The sequence below is a fragment of the Trachurus japonicus genome, chromosome 8, assembly GCF_045865225.1.
Source record: "Trachurus japonicus isolate A0001 chromosome 8, Traja_1.0".
In the NCBI taxonomy this organism is placed as follows: domain Eukaryota; kingdom Metazoa; phylum Chordata; class Actinopteri; order Carangiformes; family Carangidae; genus Trachurus; species Trachurus japonicus.
The window spans coordinates 3,857,687-3,880,168 of NC_140914.1; the positions used below are offsets into that span (position 1 = coordinate 3,857,687).

The following is a 22,482-nucleotide window of genomic DNA, read 5'->3' on the forward strand; positions in this document are numbered from 1 at the left end:
TACGGCACTGCTACCTCAAAGAAATGGCGATAAACAGACTCTGACCAGGGTTATTATAGTTCACTAAAACTAAAACTAGGAGTGAAAAAATAATCTAGAAACGTTTTTCCAAAAATGAAGGAGAACTAAATCTCCAGTGAAGTGAAGTTAGTTTTAGTTTTCAGGACTGATGGGAACATTATGGGATGGATGCAACTCAAAGGGAAAAAGTTCGTCTTCAGAGGTCTGACAGAGGCTTTCTCCTAAAACCTGAAAAACTACAACTAAGACTAAATAAAAACTACAACTAAGACTAAATAAAAACTACAACTAAGACTAAGACTAAATAAAAACGAGTCAATTCCTCTAAAATAAAATAAAAAACTAAACTAAAACTGCTTCATCACTTGTGGAACTCACTAAAACTAAACTGAAATAAAAAGCTAATAAACATGAAAAATGAAAAAATAAAAATGAAAACTAATGAACATTTTAAAACTATAACTAGAAAATTTCCTCTGGGAAATTTTGAGAGGGCCACGGGAGCTACGGCCGGTTTTGCCATCTCTGTCAACATGGGAATCAAACCCACGATCTTAAGGTCAAGACAGAGCTGATCAGACAGACACATGATCATCTTTCTATAAGCACTGATATGGAGGAGCTGTAACCACATTAGGTTAACTGTGTGTGTGTGTGTGTGTGTGGTTGTGTGACTTGAACTAAGGTGCCTGAAGCAATGGTATAAAAGTTTTAAAAAAAAGAAGAAAAAAGCAGCCCATAATAAGCACCGAGCTTTGAGAGAGAAGTCAATTATGTACAAACAAGGAACAACAGGAGGAATAAAGTCTGACCTGAGAACTGTATGAAACCTGTTTGTGTAAATGTGGCTCAATCTGATCTGAGAACAGTTTCCAGAGCTGGTTCTAGAGTCTGTGTGTGTGTGACTATGAGCTGCATCCTGTGTCAGTCTGATTTAGCTGTGTCTGTGTTTATAAACATTTAAACGAGCGCCAGGTGGATTGTTTATGAAGTTAACGAGCTCTGGCCTGAGAATCAGACATTACCACGACAACTTGAAGTGGTTGCCAATGACGATAGAGGCCCCCGCAGGCTGAGACAGACAGAAACATTGAGAAAAAGAGCGATTTTCTGCCTCTGCACTGGTCACGCATTTAGGCTTACTGTGACAAAACGGTAGCTCCTATAGAGAATGTGAAGCTGACGTCACGCCGCTTTGGCGTTGTGGGACGTCGGCGCCATCTTTGGAGGAACGCAAACGTAAACAGAGTGGGGAAAACGGAGGAAAACGGGCAAGAAGAGAAAGAGAAAGAAAAAGAGATGAGGAAGACGGGCAAAAATAAAATAAAAAAAAGAAATGGAGAAGGGGAAGGGAAACGAAGGAGGAACGTATCGTGATAAACTCAAATTTAACGGGAAACAAGGTACACAGAAAAACTACAACTTATTAAGACCCAGATTTCCTCCCTCCACTGACTTATCCAGACATCGTGAACCATCTCGTTTTTGGTATTAGTGCATATACTACTGTGGCAGCAGTACTGTCCCACCATGATTACTTTTAAGCGACTTTGGGGAACTTTTTTTAGGGGGACGAGCAAGTGTTTACATCCACGATCCTCCAAAGATGGCGCCCAACGTCCCACGGCGTGACGTAACTTCACATTCTCTATCAGAACAAAACACAGATCAATGGTGCTGTAAGGACTTCCTGAAAAATGTGGTACGATTTGGTGTTTCTACAGTAAATATTTTGGAGACGCTGGCAGTTTTAAAACATCAGGCCGTTCTGCTCCTCTCAGAAAATATTTGTATAGGAGTCAATGAGGAGCAGAGACAGACGTGGCCGCACTTAGAGGCTCCGAGTTTAAATTCTGTAAGTCACTCTGATATTTTGAGCACATGATGAGAGACAGAACAAGTTTGTCTACAAATTAGGAAAAAATCATGTGTGTAGAGTGTAAATTGTGGCCGGGCCGAGTGTGGAAAGAGAAAAAATCTGTAATTTTTCTGGGCTTTCTCCCACTCTAACCGATGATGTCACCCACTCTGACACGAACATTCCGTCCAATACACACCCATTATAATCTCATAATTTCTCCAAAAATGATCATGGTCATTGATCAGGGATTGATCAAAAACTATATGACCTATCAAAACGTGGAGTAATACACCAATACACAAGACTTGTGTCTACTGTTTAAAGTTCAAATGAAGTCTCTAGGTGAAAGTATGCCTGAGCAGTAGACGTTTGTTAAACTCCAATGATTGGTCTTTTTCGCATTTTTTTCCCGTCCATCCTATTGACTTCTATGCAAAATTTTGCGCAGTTTTTGTAAACTGTTGAGAAAAGTAAATCACACACCGACCCTCCAAGACGCACGTTTTGATATATAACCGAAAATCGTCCTGGAAGATGAAAAATAATAAAAAGTAGGAAAAAATCCCCACAATAACAGTAGTTGCCCCGGGCACTGGCCCCTGCAGCTACACTATATTACCAAAAGTATTCGCTCACCTGCCTTTACTCATTCTATGAACTGAAGTGCCATCCCATTCCTAACTCATAGAATTCAATATGATGTCGGCCCACCTTTTGCAGCTATTACAGCTTCAACTCTTCTGGGAAGACTGTCCACAAGGTTGAGGAGAGTGTTTATAGGAATTTTTGACCATTCTTCCAAAAGCGCATTGGTGAGGTCACACACTGATGTTGGTCGAGAAGGCCTGGCTCTCAGTCTCCGCTCTAATTCATCCCAAAGGTGTTCTATCGGGTTCAGGTCAGGACTCTGTGCAGGCCAGTCAAGTTCATCCACACCAGACTCTGTCATCCACGTCTTTATGGACCTTGCTTTGCGCACTGGTGCACAGTCATGTTGGAAGAGGAAGGGGCCCGCTCCAAACTGTTCCCACAAGGTTGGGAGCATGGAATTGTCCAAAATGTTTTGGTATCCTGAAGCATTCAAAGTTCCTTTCACTGGAACTAAGGGGCCAAGCCCAGCTCCTGAAAAACAACCCCATACCATAATTCCTCCTCCACCAAAGGCCAAGTGATTAGGACACCTGATTCTGATCATTTGAATGGGTGAGCGAATACTTTTGGTAATATTGTGTATTTCATAGCTGTAGGGGCCAGTGCCCGGTGTGCTTGCCCCGTGGCCCTAATAACCTTGGTTCTGACCTCTGACCTCTGACAAATATAAAACATAATCAAATCAGACACAGAGTGGAGTCATAGAAAAGATTTTTATTGACCATCAAAATTAAAACGATCACATCCAGGTCTCAGACACAACAAATACAACAACAACAGGCTCCTCCTCTTCATCTTCATCCAACAACCTGTAGCTCACATCGCACATCTGGACTCGACCCAGACCCAGACCTGATCCCAGACCTGATCCCAGACCTGATCCCAGACCTGATCCCAGACCTGGTCCTAGTCCCAGACCTGATCCCAGACCTGGACCTGAGTCGGTGGAAGGCACCGCGTGACGACCTCGACGCCTTCAGTCCAACGACGGGTAAAAACAGAGACGAGCCTCCGACTGCGACTCTTTTAGGCACTTTCAGTCTGAAGCCGCGGGAGGAACTGACGGAGGAACTGACACGTCGACTCCAGAACCAGACGCCTGAACGCATCGCCGTCAGACCGTCCAGGTTTCCTAACGAGACGACACGTTAAACTTTAATCTGGTTTATTTATTTATTCATTTATTCTCCACAGCGTCGTCGCGTTTCAGCCGCTTAGATCCGATAACGCTGCTCCTGTTGCTGTATTATTGATTATTATTATGATTTGTTTGTTTCTGATTTCACCTCGTTAATCACCGTAGCGACCGGGTCTGTCTTTAAAAGACGTCCACCCCCCAGAGACGTCCTCCTCCTCGTACACTCAGGATCAATCACATTGATTAGTGCGATCAGTGTCCAGGAACTTCCTGCTCTCACATCACAGCACCTGAACGCACCACCGACCGACCCCCCCCTTCATGTGTGTGTGTGTGTGTGTGTTCACAGCAGTGTGTGTGTGTGTGTGTTAACTGCAGCATCGAGCCGTCTCCATGGCTACGCCCTCACGTTTTATTGTGAAATGTGCATGGGGGGGGCGTGAAGCTGTGACGTCATCAGTGTTTCTGCAGCTTCACTTTGTTTCATCTGACTGTTGTTGTTTTTTTACTCAAACACAGTTCAGTCTGAGTGAAACTATTTGATAATAATAATAATAATAATAATAATAATAATGATAATAGATTGATTGATTTTTGTAAATCAATAAAAACAGGAAGTTGGATTCACAGAATGATGAAATGTGGAAATTTCAAAATAAAAGACGGAAAAATAATAAAATCTTTGAGGTCGTATTGTGAGAGCTGCTGTGAATGATCAGAAGCTACAGACACATAGTGACGGTGTAGAAAGCACAGTGGTGGCAGCCCCCAACCCCCCCCCCCTTCCAACCCCCCCTCCATCCCCCTCTTCTCCACGTTCCTCCTCCCTCGCCGGACGCCATCTTGGCGTTTACCTAAACTAGAGCAGCTGCAGCCGAGGGTCTGGTTGGTTGGTTGTTTGTTTGTTTGTTTGTGAGAGGAGGGAGGGGGGTCGGTTTGGGGCGGGGCGAGGCGGCCGGGGGGCCTCGGGGGGGGGGGGGGGTCGGAGGTCACCGTGACGAGCTCCTCTCCTTGCTGACGCAGTCGTCCTGGCCGCTGGTGTCTCCGTTGGCGGCGGCGCTGCAGGTCCTCCTCTTCTTCCTGCGGTGGGACACGGCGTCGCCCTCGGAGCCCGACTCCGCCTGACGGACACAGAGGAGGAGGAGGAGGCGTTACCATGGAGATACAGGGTTAAGTAACTAAGTAAATTCCTTATTGTTAAAGGGATAGTTCACCCAAAATTTAAATTTCACTCATTATCTACTAAGACTAAGCCCCGACATGAGAAATTGTTCCGCCAGTGACACAGGAAGAGCAGTGAACTGAGACACTGGGAGCTTCCGCTACAAACAAGCTTAAAATATAGACTTATTTAATTTTTTTCGGAACAATTTCTCATGTCGGGGCTTCAATACAAGAGGGACATTACAGACGAGCAGCATGGAGGTATTTGGATGTTTTTTGGTGTGTCTTTTTGGACAAAGAAAAGTGAGCTCCATTCACAACCATTATATGGACAAATACTGCTGCACGGAGCCCCGCTCTGAAAATTCTCCCAGCCCTTAGTCGACATGAGGGGGAACGATGAACGATCTCGTCCGTCCGTCAACACCTACGTCAGAGTCTGAGTCAGACGAGCTGGAGGACGAAGACGAGGACGAGTCGCTGGAGCTGTCCGAGGCGATGCCCGTCGACTCCTGCAGGTCCACTTTGTCGGCCAGCGCCGCCAGGTCGGGACGCTCCTGCTTCAGGATCCTGGAGCGACAGACGACATCACAGCGGTTAGAGACGACACACAGACGACTTATTACATTGTATGTTGTTGTTGTTTGTGTTTCTTATTCCATCTTAGCATAACTCCCAACAAAAAACCCTGCCCTGGTTCTTGCATTGCTGCACCCCCATCTCATCTATCCATCCCTGACAGTTTTTTTTTTGCGCACTGTAGCACTTTATCACACTGTACTATATCTTGGTTTCGTTGTGTTTTCAACCCATCCTAGCACAACTCCACCAAGAAACCCTGCCCTGGTCTTTGCATTGTTGCATCTTCATCCATTTTATCCATCCATAAATAGTCTCTTTTTGTTTTTTTCTTTTTTCATAGTAGCGTCATGTTAATTGTCTGTATGAATTATGTTGTTACTGGCCCGTAGCCAAGGGGGATCGGGACCCCCCACACCCACACCCACACCCACACCCACCACCACCACCACCACCCCGCCGCTGCTGCAAATGCGGTGCTTGTCGTGTATTAGGCTCTCTAATAACTCTCTGAATGGTGTGGGATGCGTGTCATGCGTCCAAAAGGCCCATGCACCCGGTAGCCCAAAAGAACAGCCAGGCAGCCCAGTCCAGAGAGCAGAGGAGAGGGAGACAGCAACAGGTGTGTGTGTGTGTGTGTGTGTGTGTGTGCGTGTGCCTGTACGTGCGTGCCTGTACGTGTGTGTGCATGTGCATGTGTGCGTGTGTTATACCTGCAACCTCCAAATGGGAATGGGAGGCTCCTTTCATATATAATATCTGACAGTAGCTACAGCCATCATACAGATGAGAACAGGGCAGAAGTGGTGGTGGTGTGGTCTTAAAGAGGCTCATGGTGAAGAAGTGTTTTTTCTCACCAGCCACAGCTCCCCACTAGACCAGTGTCATACAGTCCAGCCATTCTTGCCATTACAAAGATAGAAACCTCAGTCAGTAGCCTACCAAATGTGGGTTTTTTTTGTTTTTGTTTTTATCTGAAGCGAATATTGTCTTCCCATTATATTCTTCTCAGAGTACACCAGAATGCTTCATTTACCTCTTAAAATCATAAAAATTTTCTGCTATTGGGGTTTACTTTATCATCATTTCCAGTTTGCAGGTGTGTGTGTGTGTGTGTGTGTGTGTGTGTGTGTGAGAGAGAGAGAGATACATTTAACTACATTAAACATTATTGTGATTATTGTTATGAAAAAGCTAAGACTTTTTTTTATATAAAAAATGAATTACACGGTGAAAATTTTGTTGTAAATGAGAGCAGCAGTAAAGGATAGTGGAGGAAGAGAAACATGTGAAGTTATAATGGGGAAAAAAAGAAGTGTGTGCCATTATTATTATTATTTTTTTATTTTTTTATTTTTGGGGGGGGGTCCACTTTTTGGGAAAAAAGAACCCCCCCCTCCACAAGGCTGGCTACGGGCCTGTTGTTATGTAGAGCTCTGAGATCTACTGACTCAGGTCAGATAGTGGAGCTCAGAGTTCAGACCAGACATGGTGAAGCAGCATTTAGCTGTTTATGCTGCAACAAGTGGAACAAACTACCAGCAGAACTGAAATCAGCCCCAACTGTAAACACTTTTAAATCCAGGTTAAAAACATTTCTCTTTTCACATGCTTATAGCTGAGAACTTAAAACTTTATCTATTTTCTTTAATTTTACTTCTATTTGCTCTTGCTTTTAACTCTGTTTTTAGTGTTTTGTTTGTTTTTATTCTGTCTTATGCTTCTTTTTTTAATATTTTGTCTTTATGTAAAGCACATTGAGTTGCCTTGGCATGAAATGCGCTATATAAATAAAGATGCCTTGCCTTGCCTTGTTATGTCCTTGTGTTTATTTTAATGGCTTTTAACACCTTGCCAGGAGGACTACAGTCGGAAACTAGCCGTTGGCTACAACTGGCACTTTTACATTTTATTATGTTCATTAATGTGCATTGTCTTCCTTAAATAAATAAAATTAAAATAAATAAATTTAAAAATAAGACAGACAGAGACAGACGGAGACAGAGAGGCGTGTGATTGGACGGCTGCAGCGGCGTCGTACCGGTACCACTTCCTGGACAGCTTGGGTCGCCCTCGCACCGTCTTGTGCCACACGATGGGGAAGTTGGTCGTGCTGGCGAAGTTCTGGGTGATGGCGATGGTGGTGTCCAGGTTGAGGACGACGTGCCACCACCCACCTGAACACACACACACACACACACACACACACAAGTTACTAACCATCAACAAGAAGAAACAGTGACATCTGCAGGTTGTCAGAGGGACTGCAGTGTCCATTTACTTCAAAGCAAAGGGATAGTTCAACATTTTGGCAAATTGGCCCATTGCCATAACCCCTATAGTCATAGCAGTAGGTTCGTTACCTTTAATTGTCGGTGCAAGCTGTTTTTAGAACGGCGGAGCAGAGCCGTGAGCTGCTCAGAGCTACGCTACGGAGGCTCATTATGGGATTTCTAATTGGTTTCCCTCATCAAACTCATCAAATACACAATCCAACAACTCCACAACGCTCTGGTGGACAAGTTGTGACCTGCACATTCACCACACTATGAGATAATAACACAACGTTACCACACAGAGTTGTTTTAGAGGGAAATTCATGCAAAACCGCTGATGCACGTTGCCTTCAGGGACAGTTTTTCATCAACAGTGTCTGTATTTCCCTCTAAAACAACTCTGTCTGGTAACGTTGTGTTATTAGAAACAATTGAATGAGCTATTATTTTATATTTCTGTATGGACATGTCTGTGTCTGGTCCAGATCGACGTGACCAGGTGAGTCTGTAATCTACCGTCAGACAGGTGAGGTCTAAATCCTGGAGCGGCTGAGGCTCTAATCCGACCTCGTCACCATCGGCTCTGTCTGTCTGCATTAACGGGATCTGGGTCACATCCGCTCCTCTGTCTGCTGTCCACACACACACACACACACACACACACACACACACACACACACACACACACACACACACCACACACACACACACACACACACACACACACACACACACACACACACACACACACACACACACACACACACACACACACACCTGCTGAGCTTCTGTGTCTGCGCTCTGATTGGCCGGCCTGTAAAACCAGGACACACACCTCTCACCTCCTGAACCCTGTTTGTTGTGGTTTTATTTATTTATCTTTTGTTGGATTGTGTATTTGATGAGGGAAACCAAGAAATCCCATAATGAGCCTCCGTAGCGTAGCTCTGAGCAGCTCACGGCTCTGCTCCGCCGTTCTAAAAACAGCTTGCACCGACAATTAAAGGTAACGAACCTACTGCTATGACTATAGGGATTATGGCAATGGGCCAGTTTGACAAAATGTTGAACTATCCCTTTAACAGGTGTATTATTATTATTTAGTGACAGAACTTCTTGAGTCAAATAACGGCACGTTTTATTGTCAGTGACGGTAACGTTGTTATAACGGTGGAAACAGTAACTTAGTTAGTTACTAGGGCTGCTTTTCTCCCGATTTGATTCTTCTACGATTTTTTGGGATGGCGATTCGATTTAAATTGCGATTCTACGATATTGCAGATTCTCTCGATTTTGTACTCTGCATTTTTAACATTTATCTGCACACAAATACTGTAGGAGCCTATAAATTAACATACTCCATTATAAAGTGAACTTAAACCCTTTTCAAAACCTGGGTTAGCAAATGCACATTGCACAATAGTTAAAGGGACAACGAGGAGTTTTGTTAAAGCGAAGTGTTTTCCGTCTACATTTATGAGCCTCCGCAGCGTGAAATTCTTTGTCCGGCGCAAGACAGACTCATGTTTTCATTCATCAAGAATTAAAGTCAGAGGTTGGAAGACGATCACATACCGTCGTAGTTCCCACCATAAACGGAGATTCGGCGGCGTTATTCTCATGACTCGCCACGAAACCGAAAGTAAAGAAACGCTGGTCGGCTCGCCCAGCATCTCCACCACCACTAATAATAACAAAATAACCATAGAGACAAAACCATAGATTTATCTAAAATGGAGCCATTAACAAGTGGTAACGTAGATTCATCCACGTTAATATCAGACTTTTTTATAACCAAATAGAAACTCCTCGTTGTCCCTTTAAAAAAATTCCACAAAAAAAAATCGATTTAAAAATTGTCAAAAAAAGATATCGCGATATCTATGTGAATCGATTTCTTCTCCCACCCCTATTTGTTACTGAAAAAAGCAGCGCCGTTAGTGACGCCGTTATTCCCGTGACTGATCTTCCCTCAGCCAATCAGAGAGCAGCGTTGGTCGGAGGAACCAAGGGGGCAGTTGTCGGTCTGAGAAGTGAAGTCACTTCCTCGTTCAACAAACTGCAATCCCCTCTTCTTCCTCTGGGGGCTGGTGTCAGAAAGCAGCATTCTCCATAGACCCCCATGTTAAAATCACCGACTTTACATCCTCAATAAACATGATCAAAGCCTGGTGTCAGAACGTTTTTTGGTCTCAATCGATAGTTTCTACCCCCGCACACACTCTGAGGGGGGCGGATTCTTTTTAACTCTACCGTTTTACTGTTATTAGGTTAAAATTCTGGCCAATTAGGGCGCGGAAACGTTGAGTGACAGGTCCGAGCAGCTCCGTGGACAGCTGCTTCGAGGCCAGTGGGCGGGTTCTCGGCCGGCCAATCCAACATGGCGCTGTTCAGGCCGCCATGTTGGAGTCACAAAAACGACTCCCCAAAACCAATGGGTGACGTCACGGACGCTACGGCCATGTTTTTTACAGTCTATGGGAGGAACTGACCAGGCACGAAGACGGTCTCGCCGGGCTTCTGCAGGATCTCCAGCGGCGTGAACTCGGGCGGCCAGTTGGGCTGCTGCGTGCGCGGGTAGACCACGTTGAACCAGGTGATGGCCTCGTCCTGCTGGTTGCCGCCCTCCTCCCGCGTCACCTTGATCAGCTCGCGCGGCGTGTTGGTGGGGAACAGGCACCAGCGCTTGTGGCCCTGCACCAGGGCGTTCCAGGCGCTGGTGCCCAGGGGGTCGATGTGGATGCCGGTGCCGGAGCGGGACGGGCCCATCACAAACCACCTGAGGAGGAGAGGAGGAGAGGAGGAGGAGGAGAGGAGGGGAGGAGGAGGAGGAGAGGAGGAGAGGAGGAGGAGGAGAGGAGAGGAGGAGAGGAGGAGAGGAGGAGGAGGAGAGGAGGGGAGGAGGAGAGGAGAGGAGAGGAGGAGAAGGAGGAGAGGAGGAGAAAAGAAGGAGAGGAGGAGGAGAGGAGGAGAAGAGGAGAGGAGGAGAGGAGGAGAAAAGAAGGAGAGGAGGAGAAAAGAAGGAGAGGAGGAGGAGAGGAGGAGAAGAGGAGAGGAGGAGAGGAGGAGAAAAGGAGGAGAGGAGAGGAGAGAGGAGAGGAGGAGGAGGAGAGGAGAAGAGAGGAGAGAGGAGAGGAGGAGAAGAGGAGAGGAGGAGAGGAGGAGAAAAGGAGGAGAGGAGAGGAGAGAGGAGAGGAGGAGGAGGAGGAGAGGAGAAGAGAGGAGAGAGGAGAGGAGGAGAAAAGGAGGAGAGGAGAGGAGAGAGGAGAGGAGGAGGAGGAGGAGAGGAGGAGAAGAGGAGAGGAGGAGAGGAGGAGAAAAGGAGGAGAGGAGAGGAGAGAGGAGAGGAGGAGGAGGAGGAGAGGAGAAGAGAGGAGAGAGGAGAGGAGGAGAAGAGGAGAGGAGGAGGAGAGGAAGAGAGGAGGAGGAGAGGAGGAGAAGAGGAGAGGAGGAGGAGAGGAGGAGAGGAGAGGAGAGGAGGAGGAGGAGGAGAGGAGGACAGGAGGAGGAGAGGAGAGGAGAGGAGGAGGAGAGGAGGAGGAGGAGGAGAGGAGAAGAGAGGAGAGAGGAGAGGAGGAGAAGAGGAGAGGAGGAGGAGAGGAAGAGAGGAGGAGGAGAGGAGGAGAAGAGGAGAGGAGGAGGAGAGGAGGAGAGGAAGAGAGGAGGAGGAGGAGAGGAGGAGGAGAGGAGAGGAGAGGAGAGGAGGAGGAGAGGAAGAGGAGGAGGAGAGGAGGAGAGGAGGAGGAGAGGAGGAGAGGAGAGAGGAGAGGAGGAGAGGAGGAGGAGAGGAGAGGAGGAGGAGAGGAGAGGAGGAGAGAGGAGAGGAAGAGGAGGAGGAGGAGAGGAGTAGGAGGAGAGGAGGAGGAGGAGAGGAGGAGAGGGGAGGAGAGGAGGAGAGGAGGAGAGGAGGAGGAGGAGGAGAGGAGGAGAGGAGGAGAGGAGAGGAGGAGGAGGAGGAGAGGAGGAGGAGAGGAGAGGAGAGGAGGAGGAGAGGGGGAGGAGAGGAGGAGAGGAGAGGAGGAGGAGGAGAGGAGGAGAGGAGAGGAGGAGGAGAGGAGGAGAGGAGGAGAGGAGGAGGAGGAGAGGAGGAGGAGGAGAGGAAGAGAGGAGGAGAGGAGGAGGAGGAGGAGAGGAGAGGAGGAGAGGAGGAGGAGGAGAGGAGGAGGAGGAGAGGAGGAGGAGAGGAGGAGGAGAGGAGGAGAGGAGGAGGAGGAGAGGAGGAGGAGAAAAGGAGGAGAGGAGAGGAGGAGGAGAGGAGAGGAGGAGGAGAGGAGAAGAGGAGGAGAGGAGGAGGAGAGGAGGAGAGGAGGAGGAGAGAGAGGAGGAGGAGAGGAGGAGAGGAGGAGAGGAGAGGAGGAGGAGGAGGAGAGGAGGAGGAGAGGAGAGGAGAGGAGGAGGAGAGGGGGAGGAGAGGAGGAGAGGAGAGGAGGAGGAGGAGAGGAGGAGAGGAGAGGAGGAGGAGAGGAGGAGAGGAGGAGAGGAGGAGGAGGAGAGGAGGAGGAGGAGAGGAAGAGAGGAGGAGAGGAGGAGGAGGAGGAGAGGAGAGGAGGAGAGGAGGAGGAGAGGAGGAGAGGAGGAGGAGGAGAGGAGGAGGAGAAAAGGAGGAGAGGAGAGGAGGAGGAGAGGAGAGGAGGAGGAGAGGAGAAGAGGAGGAGAGGAGGAGGAGAGGAGGAGAGGAGGAGGAGAGAGAGGAGGAGAGGAGAGGAGGAGGAGAGGAGGAGAAGAGGAGGAGAGGAGAGGAGGAGAAAAGGAGGAGAGGAGGAGGAGTAGTGGAGGAGGAGGAGAGGAGGAGAGGAGAGGAGAGGAGGAGGAGAGGAGAGGAGGAGAGGAGGAGAGGAGGAGGAGAGGAGGAGAGGAGAGGAGGAGAGGAGGAGGAGAGGAGGAGAGGAGAGGAGGAGGAGGAGGAGAGGAGGAGGAAGAGGAGAGGAGGAGGAGGAGGAGGAGGAGAGGAGGAGGAGAGGAGGAGGAGGAGGAGGAGAGGAGAGGAGAGGAGGAGAGGAGGAGGAGGAGGAGAGGAGGAGAGGAGGAGGAGGGGAGGAGGAGAGGAGAGGAGGAGAGGAGGAGGAGGAGGAGAGGAGGTGGAGTAGTGGAGGAGGAGGAGAGGAGAGGAGGAGGAGAGGAGGAGAGGAGGAGGAGGGGAGGAGGAGAGGAGGAGAGGAGGAGGAGGGGAGGAGGAGAGGAGGAGAGGAGGGGAGGAGAGGAGGAGGAGGAGGAGGGGAGGAGGAGGAGAGGAGGAGAGAGGAGAGGAGGAGGAGGAGAGGAGGAGGAGAGGAGAGGAGGAGGAGGAGGAGAGGAGGGGAGGAGAGGAGGAGAGGAGGAGAGGAGGAGGAGGGGAGAGGAGAGGAGGAGAGGAGGAGGAGAGGAGAAGAGGAGAGGAGAGAGGAGCATGAAACTGGACCAGAGACCAGAGCTGAAAACCAACCTTGTAAGATCAGAGCCTCCGACTCGGTGTCCCAGCTCTCGTCTCCATGGCGACACCGCCACACAAATATTTGTTCTGAGACTGAAGAACATTACTTTTTTAGTCAATGTATACGTTCGATTTAGGGCCAATGGCGTTAATTTGTGGAAATATTTAAGAGAAATTTCTGGGAAAAATACTTAAAAAAAAAAGTGGTAAAAAATTCTCAAAAAAAAAAAAAGTTTTTAAAAGAAATTCTAGAAAAAAGTGATAATTAAAAAAAATAAATATATTTTCTCAATAATTTCTCAAAAAAGTGGTAAAATTTTCAAAACGTTTTTAGAATTTCTAGTAGAAACTGGTTAAATGTATCAAAAAAAGTTAAACAAAAACTAGAAAAAGTGGTTAAATTTCTATTAAAGCAGAAGTAAGTGATATATTTGTGTTAATATAAGTCTTAAATAGTTATATCTTCCGACAGCAATCACTTACATAGAGTGTTTGGTCTGAAACACGGGTCTGTCAGTCCCTCTGCTCTGCTCTGAGCCCAGGAGAAAACTTTCCTTGTATCCTACAATTTTTATCCAATGAGGAGAGAGAACGGCATGCAGGGCTGTGTGTGCAGCCAAGGAACGCCGTGAATATGGTGACGTACCGACAAGGACTGTTATGGTGCGTTCAAGGAAACTCGTATTTTTCCGACCGTGAAGTGGTACCAGTTCGATCTGGTGCGAGTTCACGGGTCAGAAGTTACGAGTGGCCGTTATAGTGACTTTCACCGGTAAAACAGGTCGGAAAAACACGAGTGGGTTGCCTGGAACGCTACAAAGTCGTAAGTTGTGACTTGAAGCTGTAATTTACGATTTCAAAAGCCTGCCTGGAACGCAGCATTAGCCAAAACGACCGGATCGCTTACTTCTGCTTTAAAAAAAGGAAATGATTTTCTAGAAGAAAGTGGTAAAATTTCTCAAAAAAGAAAGAAAAGAAAAGTTTAAAGAAAAATCTAGAAATAGTGGTTACATTTCTAAAAAACAAAACAACTAATAAAATAAAAAAAAGTGGTAAAATTTCAAGAAAAAGTTGGGGACCCCCTTGAACCATTGAAACCGATGCCTTGTAACTAGTTCCAGGGAGGATGGAGCGTCTCTTGGCTGAAAACCAACCTTGTAAGATCAGAGCCTCTGACCCGGTGTCCCAGCTCTCGTCTCCATGGCGACACCGCCACACAAACGTAACGCGCTAACCCGTAACCCGTAATCTCTTGTTGATGACAGATAAAACTACACAGATATCACCATGGTAACATGGTAGATGATAAATAACCTTATCCACCGCTCCATGGATTCATTTCTCACCGGCTTCATTGGAAACAGAAACATGTTTAGCTTGAGTTTTCTCATGAACAGAGGCTCGTAGAAACAAACGGTTTGTGGCCATTTGAAGCAGAAAGTTTCACCTTTCAAATGAGCTACAGTATGTGTTGGTGGCAATAATATAGAATACACTGTGGCTCTACAAAAATCATCAAAAATGGTCTAAATTGCCGGTACACTTGACTAAAACTTTGGAAAGGAGCGCGGCACTCAATGAGTTAACATGTGTATATTTGTCTTAGTCTTATCTGTATGTGTGAAAACTGGCTCTAAGTGAATGAATGAGAACAACAGTTCCCTTCTTGAACGAGTTGAAGGATAAAAGTAACGACTCCATGACTTTCTGTTGGTGTTGAACCATATTTACCTTTTTACCTCTGTTCTTTCTTCATGTTTCTGCTGCTCTTTAAATTCTGAGCAGTGTGAGAAGTTGCTGAAGCTCAGTGGAGCTTAAACACAACAAGTTTGATGTGAAACTGTGTTTTTTGTTTGTTTTTCTAATTAAGTAGCCTAAAACCAGACTGGATGTGTTGCAATTATCTGTAATTCAGTTTTGCCTCTAGTCAAAAAGAACATTTCAGATATCTGCAACTACATTCTTCATGGAACAAATTACGTCGCTTTTGCCATTCGTGTGTATGGGGTTTGTCATTACAGATATCTACAATTCAGTTGCAGATATCCACTATGTGAATTACGTATATCTGTTATGACTATTCCTAATTCCAATTTGAGATATCTACAATTTCTTACTAGTCGTAATTCCAGTTCTAAATATCTTTAATTCACCTCAATTAAAGATATCTACATGTCCCTTTTCAGATATCTTGAATTAGGTTTTGACTAGGCGAAATGATGTTGTAGATATCTCAAACTGGAATTAGGAATAGTCATAATTCTGTTACAGATATCTATAATTCACATAGCAGATATGTGCAACTGAATTATAGATATCTGTAATGACAAACCCCATACACATGAATGGTAAAAGCAATGTAATTTGTCCTAGGAAGAACGTAGTTGTGGATATCAGAAATGTTTTTTTTTGACTAGAGGCAAAACTGAATTACAGATAATTGCAACACATCCAGTCTGGCTTTAGGCTACTTAATTAGAAAAACAGTTTCACATCAAACTTTATTTAAGCTCCACTGAGCTTCAGCAACTTCTCACACTGCTCAGAATTTAAAGAGCAGCAGAAACATGAAGAATGAACAGAGGTAAAAAGGTAAATATGGTTCAACACCAACAGAAAGTCATGGAGTCGTTACTTATACGACTCAGAAATATTCTTTTTGACTAGAGGCAAAACTGAATTACCGATATCTTGAATGAAAAATCCAACTATTCAAAATGTAATTAGTCAGAAAGATGCTGTTGATATCTACAATGTTAATTCCAGACAGTCAAACTTAGCTTTTAAATGTTAGATCCTCGTGCCATAAGAGACCAAAACACAACTCAACTCGGTTCATAGAGACACTGAGGAACACTGATGCACTCTAACCGAGGGCCCGGTTGTTCAAAAGGTGTAATCTGGATTTTGAAATCCCCTTTTTTGCTATCCAGGATCACGTAATCTGTTTTACTTTTATCCCAGTTGTTCAAAGCAAAGTTGGATTGGATCAGTCTGATCAAAATCCAAACTTTCAAGATTACAAAATCTGGATAAAGATGCTCTAGATGGGACTGTGCATCACAATGAAGGCTGATTGGTCTGTTAACAACAGGTAGAACAGCAGCATGAGGTTTTAAACAGCCAGACTCCATCTGGTTCGGGCTGTTAAAATAAATAGAAAAAAGCAAACATACAGTTCATTGGTGAAATTGTGAATATTTCCCCGTGTGTTTCAAATTCAAAATTCAAATTTCAAAATCCAAACTTCAAATTTCATTAAATTCAGTTTGGGGGAAAAGTAGTTGGGGAAAAGTTTTTCAGTTGTAGAATATTCAAAAGTTAACATTATTTACTAATCACTGTTGTGGTTTTAAATTAGGTACAAAATATAAATCAAGAACTGTATATAAACTACTACTTTATGAATATTGTTTATTTGACCAGTTTGAATTTAATTTAAATCACATTTTGTTCCTGAAATCCCCCCTGAATCCACCCAACTGCTGGGATCAGAATAATCCTGATCTTACTGAAAAGTTTTGAACAACACAAACTGAGGGTTTTTATCCAGATCAAAACCAAGATTGGATTACGTGATCTAATCCGATCTCAGAATCCATTTATGGTTTTGAACAACCCATTTTCAAGATTTGATCCAACCCATTATCCAAAATCCGATTGGATTACCTTTGAACAACTGGGCCTAAACAGAGGAATAGTCCTTTAATGAGTGGTACCTGTACGGCGGTCTGCGCTTCTCGCCTGCGAACTGGAAGAGGTCGTCCCTGAAGAAGACGGGCACCTGGTAGTCCTCCAGCAGCTTGCGGCGCTTGGCGTGCTCGCCGTAGCTGCTGTCGAAGATGTAGAGCGGGCTGTCGTCCCGCGTGCTCTCCAGGTATTCGATGTAGTACTTCATCTTCATCTTCACCGAGTAGCCGTCGTTGTCCTCGCCGCACTTGAACTTCTGGTTGCGGTATTTGCGTTTGAGGCGCTCCACGGTCCACTTCTCCCTGGCCGGCCACGCGTCCTGGCCGTTGAGCAGCACCACGGGTTTGTACGGACGCTCGAAGCGCTGGATGAAGTCTTCAGGGCTGAGGCGGAGCGCGTCCACTCGCTCCACGTTGTCCTGCAGGACGGAGACGCAGAAATTAATCAAACAATAATCCATTATTACATTCATCCTCAACTATTCTGATAATATAATCATCAGTTTGAGTCGTTCATTAAAGGGCAATTCCGGGCAAATTCAACTCTGGGCTGTATTTTCCTAACATTTTAGGTCTAAAAGAAGGAATCTGAAGATTTTCAGTTTAATTGCTCCTGTTTTGCAGTAGTTGTGTCGAGGGATGGGCATTTCCAATAATTTTCTAACCGAGTATCCTAACCTTGTCGTACCTGGGTAACCGAATACTGTAATAAAAAATAAAATGACGTCATGTCTGACGGACAGAGAGCAGCCGGTGCATAAATGTGCTCTGTCCGTCAGACAGTCACATCACTGACACACAGCGTCGTCAGACTAAATATCAGGTGGATAATAAGAGTAGAGATGGAGTTTAAGATGCACATACGGGGCAGATGTGCATCTTTATGCCACGGCTGCCTCGGAGGAGAAAACTTTTTTTCTTTTTTTACATGTTGGTGCCTTCGGTCCTCTCTGCTTCGCATAGTTTCAGGAAATAACTGGGAAGGTTTCAGAATGTTTGTAAACTGAAAGTTTATTTTCTACCAGTCACCTGTCGTCTCCCTCCCGTCGCCGAGGGAACCACCACAGATTATTGTAAAAGGTTTGAAAGTCCGAGGCTCGATCCAAAAACGCTTTCACACAGCAGAAAATCACGTTGCTTGATCCAAAACTGTGTAACACAACGACGCGTTGACGCGCTCGGTGTGTTCAGGTGCAGTCGGAGCAACCGTTTATGTCATAAACACAGGAATATCAACTCTTGACTTGCTTAAAGTAAATAAACTTCTGGGTGCATGTTTGAGTCGCCATCTGACGCTGTCTGTGGATTTAAGGGATGTAAACAGCCTCAGCAGCAGAACTTCCATCAATGAATTTACCCGGAATTGTCCTTTAAGAAAAAAAAGTCCAAATTCTCTGATTCCAGCTTCTTAAGTTAAATGTGAATATTTCTGGTTTCTTTGTTCCTTTATGACAATAAACTGAGTCTCTCTTTGGTTTGTGGACAAAACAAGACATTTGAGGACGATGTCGTCTGGTGGTTTGAGAAACACTGATCAATGTTTTTAAACATTTTATTGACCAAACAACTAATCGATTAATCGTTTAAATAATTGACAGATTAATCGAGACTGAAAATAAGCGTTAGTCGCAGCCCTACATCGTATATCATCATTCAGACCAGAAACCATGATAAACGTCTCCATAGCTCAAGGCTCCACCAATAAACAAACAGAATGAAATCAGTTTAAAACAAAGACACAAAGAGTTTAAAAACGTCCAAATCCTCCTGTGTTCAACACAACGCTCCCGTACAGAAGAAGACTTTATAAAACTTTGGAGACGAGTTTTTAGTCACAGATTTTACAAAGACTGTGAATCTTACAGCGTAACTATTTACAAGACCACAACCAGATTCTTTTAGCAATGATTTCCCATCATGCTCCGAGTAGAAACTTACAAATTGGAGGAGAAGCAGCTTTTGGCTACAGCTGCTGTAGTGTGTGCATTTGCTATATTACTTATTTATTATTAAATTACTGTTCAGTATCTAATAATATTATAATAATATCAATATCAAAATGTCTCTCCTTCTTCATAAGGTGTGTGTATCATTAAACATTAAACTATCACAATTTAATTTATATAGCAATTATTAATCAACTAATTTCCTAGTTGTGACCGCGCCACAGCTTCTGTCTTTGTGGGGGTTTTTTTACACTCGGATGTTGCAGCTCACTCAAAACATGATGGGATGTAAACTTCACACTGCGAGTGTGTGAGTCTGTTCCCATCTGGTTTAAACCAGCTCTGTGGAAACCTGAGGTCGGACCCGTTATAAACTGTAAAGCAAACCAACAGCGTTATTTCTGCTGCTCGACGCTGCAGCTCTCTGCATGTCGAAGGGTAGAAGCTGTTCATCTAACAACACAACAACACATAATCAACTGTTCATTTGTGTTAATCCAAGGACCAACAACTTAATTTTACATTAACACTGAAAGCTGCACAGTGCAGAAGTTTCACAGGAGCTGAAATATTAACTCTGACGTATCGTTTGGGATGTTGCTGCTGTCTTTTACTGAACAAAGTGACTTTAATGCTGTTTGAAGACAGATTGTTTATAATATAAACTTATTTCCTGAACTGTGTTGGTGCTAAATTGAAAAATGATGATGGAAAACACCACTGTTATGTAGGAAATAGCATGATTATAACTGATTATTCTGACTTCTGGTACTTGTGGTCCACACTCTGCGCCTTAACGACACAGTGCAAGTACGTTTTTCATCTACTTGCACATGTGCAACCAGTAAATTTGCTGGGTTTTTTAAACATTCAAAGAATCTGTCATTTGTCATTGATGAACAAAAAGGAAAAGAGAATATTTCCTTCGTCCATTTGCAGTGTGCACCCCTAAATATTCTGTCTGCACTTTCTAAAACTGTGCTCCTACTAGTAACAAAAGTTATGATTTAGTATTTTTAGTGTTTGTTGTTAATTGTAAAACAGTATTTTGTATGTTGGCAAAGACGTTTTCAGATTTACTCACTGTTGTTGTTGCTGTTGACTTTTACTTTAGAAAAGAGTGACTTTAATACTGTTTGAAGACAGATCTATTATTATAATATAATCTAGAACATCATGACAATCTGAACTGATGTTCACTTTTTATTTCCTGAACTGTGTTGGTGCTGAATTGAACAAATATGATGGAAAACACCACTGTTATGTAGAAAATAGCATGAATTATAACTGATTATGAGTAGTAGTAGTTTTAGTATTTTAACTTCTGGTACTTGTGGTCAACACTTATTCATGCTAATACATTTAGTACTTTTAGTGTTATTAATTGTAAAGCAGTATTTTGTATGTTGCTGAATAAGTTTTCAGATTTACTCAGTGTCACTGTTGTTTTTGTTGTTGACCTTTACTTTATAAAAGAGTCCAGTCTGAACTACAGCACAGGACAAAGTAACTAACTACTCTATAATCTAAAACATCATGGCCATCTGAACTGAATGCATGTTCATTTTTTATTTCCTGCACTGTGTTGGTGCTAAATTGAACAAATATGATGTAAAACACCACTGTTATGCAGGAAATAGCATGAATTATAACTGATTACTGACAGGCTACCTTGAGTATTTTAACTTCTGGTGCTTGTGGTCAACACTTTTTCATGCTAGGTTATTAATTGTGAAGCAGTATTTTGTATATTGGTGAATAAGTTTTCAGATTTACTCAGTGTCACTGTTGTTTTTGTTGTTGACCTTTACTTTATAAAAGTGTCCAGTCTGAACTACAGCACAGGACAAAGTAACTTTAATGCTGTTTGAAGACAGATCTATCATCTATACATCATGGCCATGTGGCCTGCACTGTGTTGGTGCTAAATTGAACAAATATGATGGCCAACACCACTGTTATGCAGGAAATAGCATGAATTATAACTGATTACTGATAGGCTACCTTGAGTATTTTGACTTCTGGTACTTGTGGTAAGTTACACACGTTTTCATGCCAATTTAGTACTTTTAGTGTTATTAATTGTAAAGCAGTATTTTGTATGTTGGTGAAGAAGTTTTCAGATTTACTCAGTGTCACTGTTGTTTTTGTTGTTGACCTTTACTTTATAAAAGTGTCCAGTCTGAACTACAGCACAGGACAAAGTGACTTTAATGCTGTTTGAAGACAGAGCTATTATCTATACATCATGGCCATGTGGCCTGCACTGTGTTGGTGCTAAATTGAACAAATATGATGGCCAACACCACTGTTATGCATTAAATAGCATGAATTATAACTGATTACTGATACCTTGAGTATTTTGACTTCTGTTACTTGTGGTAAGTTACACACTTTGTCATGCTAATTTAGTACTTTTAGTGTTATTGATTGTAAAGCAGTATTTTGCATGTTGGTGAAGATGTTTTCAGATTTACTCAAGTGTCACTGTTGTTTTTGTTGTTGACCTTTACTTTATAAAAGAGTCCAGTCTGAACTACAGCACAGGACAAAGTAACTTTAATACTGTTTGAAGACAGATCTATTATCTAATCATGACCATCTGAACTGAATGCATGTTCATTTTTTATTTCCTGCACTGTGTTGGTGCTAAATTGAACAAATATGATGTAAAACACCACTGTTGTGCAGGAAATAGCATGAATTATAACTGATTACTGATATCTTGAGTATTTTGACTTCTGGTACACACTTTTTCATGCGAATTTAGTACTTTTAGTGTTATTGATTGTAAAGCAGTATTTTGTATGTTGGTGGTTAAACGTGAGCTGTGTGTGTTAAAGTGGGAGGAAGAAGAAGTTTCCAGGGGCTGGAGTGGAGAGAGAAACTAAAAAAGTGACAGCAGCTCCACGTTTCCTCGCTGTGTACGTGACCAGCTGCACGTTAGCCGCCGTTAGCTTAGCCGTTAGCTTAGCAGCTAGCCTCCGCTGCTACTGTTGTTGACAGTCAGTTACCTTGACGGTGCGGTGCGACACGTCGAAAGTCTCATGGTAACCGTGTTTTATCCAGTCTAACGTGTCCTTCAGTTCGGGTCTGGCGCTCCGTTTCGCCTCTTTAATCCTCTTCTTGCTCTTATGGTTCATTTCCTCCTCTCGGGGGGTTTGGGTTGGACGCTGCTGCCGCTCCGCTAGCTAGCTAGCTACCGAGCTAACCCGGCTAGTAAACCACACAAACACATTCACTTAGCTGCGCTGCTGCCGGGCGGCTAGCCGTTACTAAACCGTTAATAAAAAGGCGTTACTGAACCCCACAGGTGTCGGGTAACGTCTTCACCTGCTCCTCAGACCTGTACCGACAGAAATCAGAGCGGTGTGACCCTCTGCCTGGTTGGGAACAGTTTGATTTTACAGCTAATAAAAGCTGCTAGTAGCCGCCTGGCGACACACACGCTCACACAATGCTGCTTTTGCAACTGATTGACGTAACAGGCACCGCCCATTATGGCAGCGTAGAAAGCTGATTGGCTCAGCGCGACTGCGGAAGTGCGACACCGATTGGTTGAAGGGTAGGACAAGCCTTCCCGCCAGGCGTATACGCGCATTTGATTGGCTGCTGACACGCCCTTCTTTTTGCTCCGGAAATAATACACAGACACATGCAGCATGGCCGCCGCCGCCGCACGCCGGTGTTATAACAGAGTAGAAACAACAGTGAAACTAGTTAGTGTTAGTTTATATTCAGAAGACA

General features: G+C 44.4%; 2 protein-coding genes across 2 annotated transcripts in view; one reads left to right on the top strand and one right to left on the bottom strand.

Moving 5' to 3' along the window:
• Nucleotides 1-4,597: 4,597 nt before the first annotated feature.
• Nucleotides 4,598-22,204, bottom strand: jmjd6 (jumonji domain containing 6, arginine demethylase and lysine hydroxylase). Its single transcript, XM_085783325.1, has 6 exons — nt 21,750-22,204; nt 16,820-17,208; nt 10,183-10,469; nt 7,456-7,591; nt 5,267-5,405; nt 4,598-4,792 (listed from the first exon to the last, which is right to left on the bottom strand). Exons 1-6 carry the CDS (start codon nt 21,876-21,878, stop codon nt 4,661-4,663), a joined length of 1,212 nt encoding a protein of 403 aa, XP_085639451.1. The 5' UTR covers nt 21,879-22,204; the 3' UTR covers nt 4,598-4,660.
• Nucleotides 22,205-22,261: 57 nt separating this feature from the next.
• The window catches only part of mettl23 (methyltransferase 23, arginine), a 5,888-nt gene continuing 5,667 nt past the window's right edge, over nt 22,262-22,482 (top strand). Inside the window, exon 1 of the mRNA XM_085785513.1 lies at nt 22,262-22,482. This exon is cut by the window's right edge and continues 145 nt beyond it. The gene's annotated coding sequence lies outside the window, so the exon portion shown is untranslated.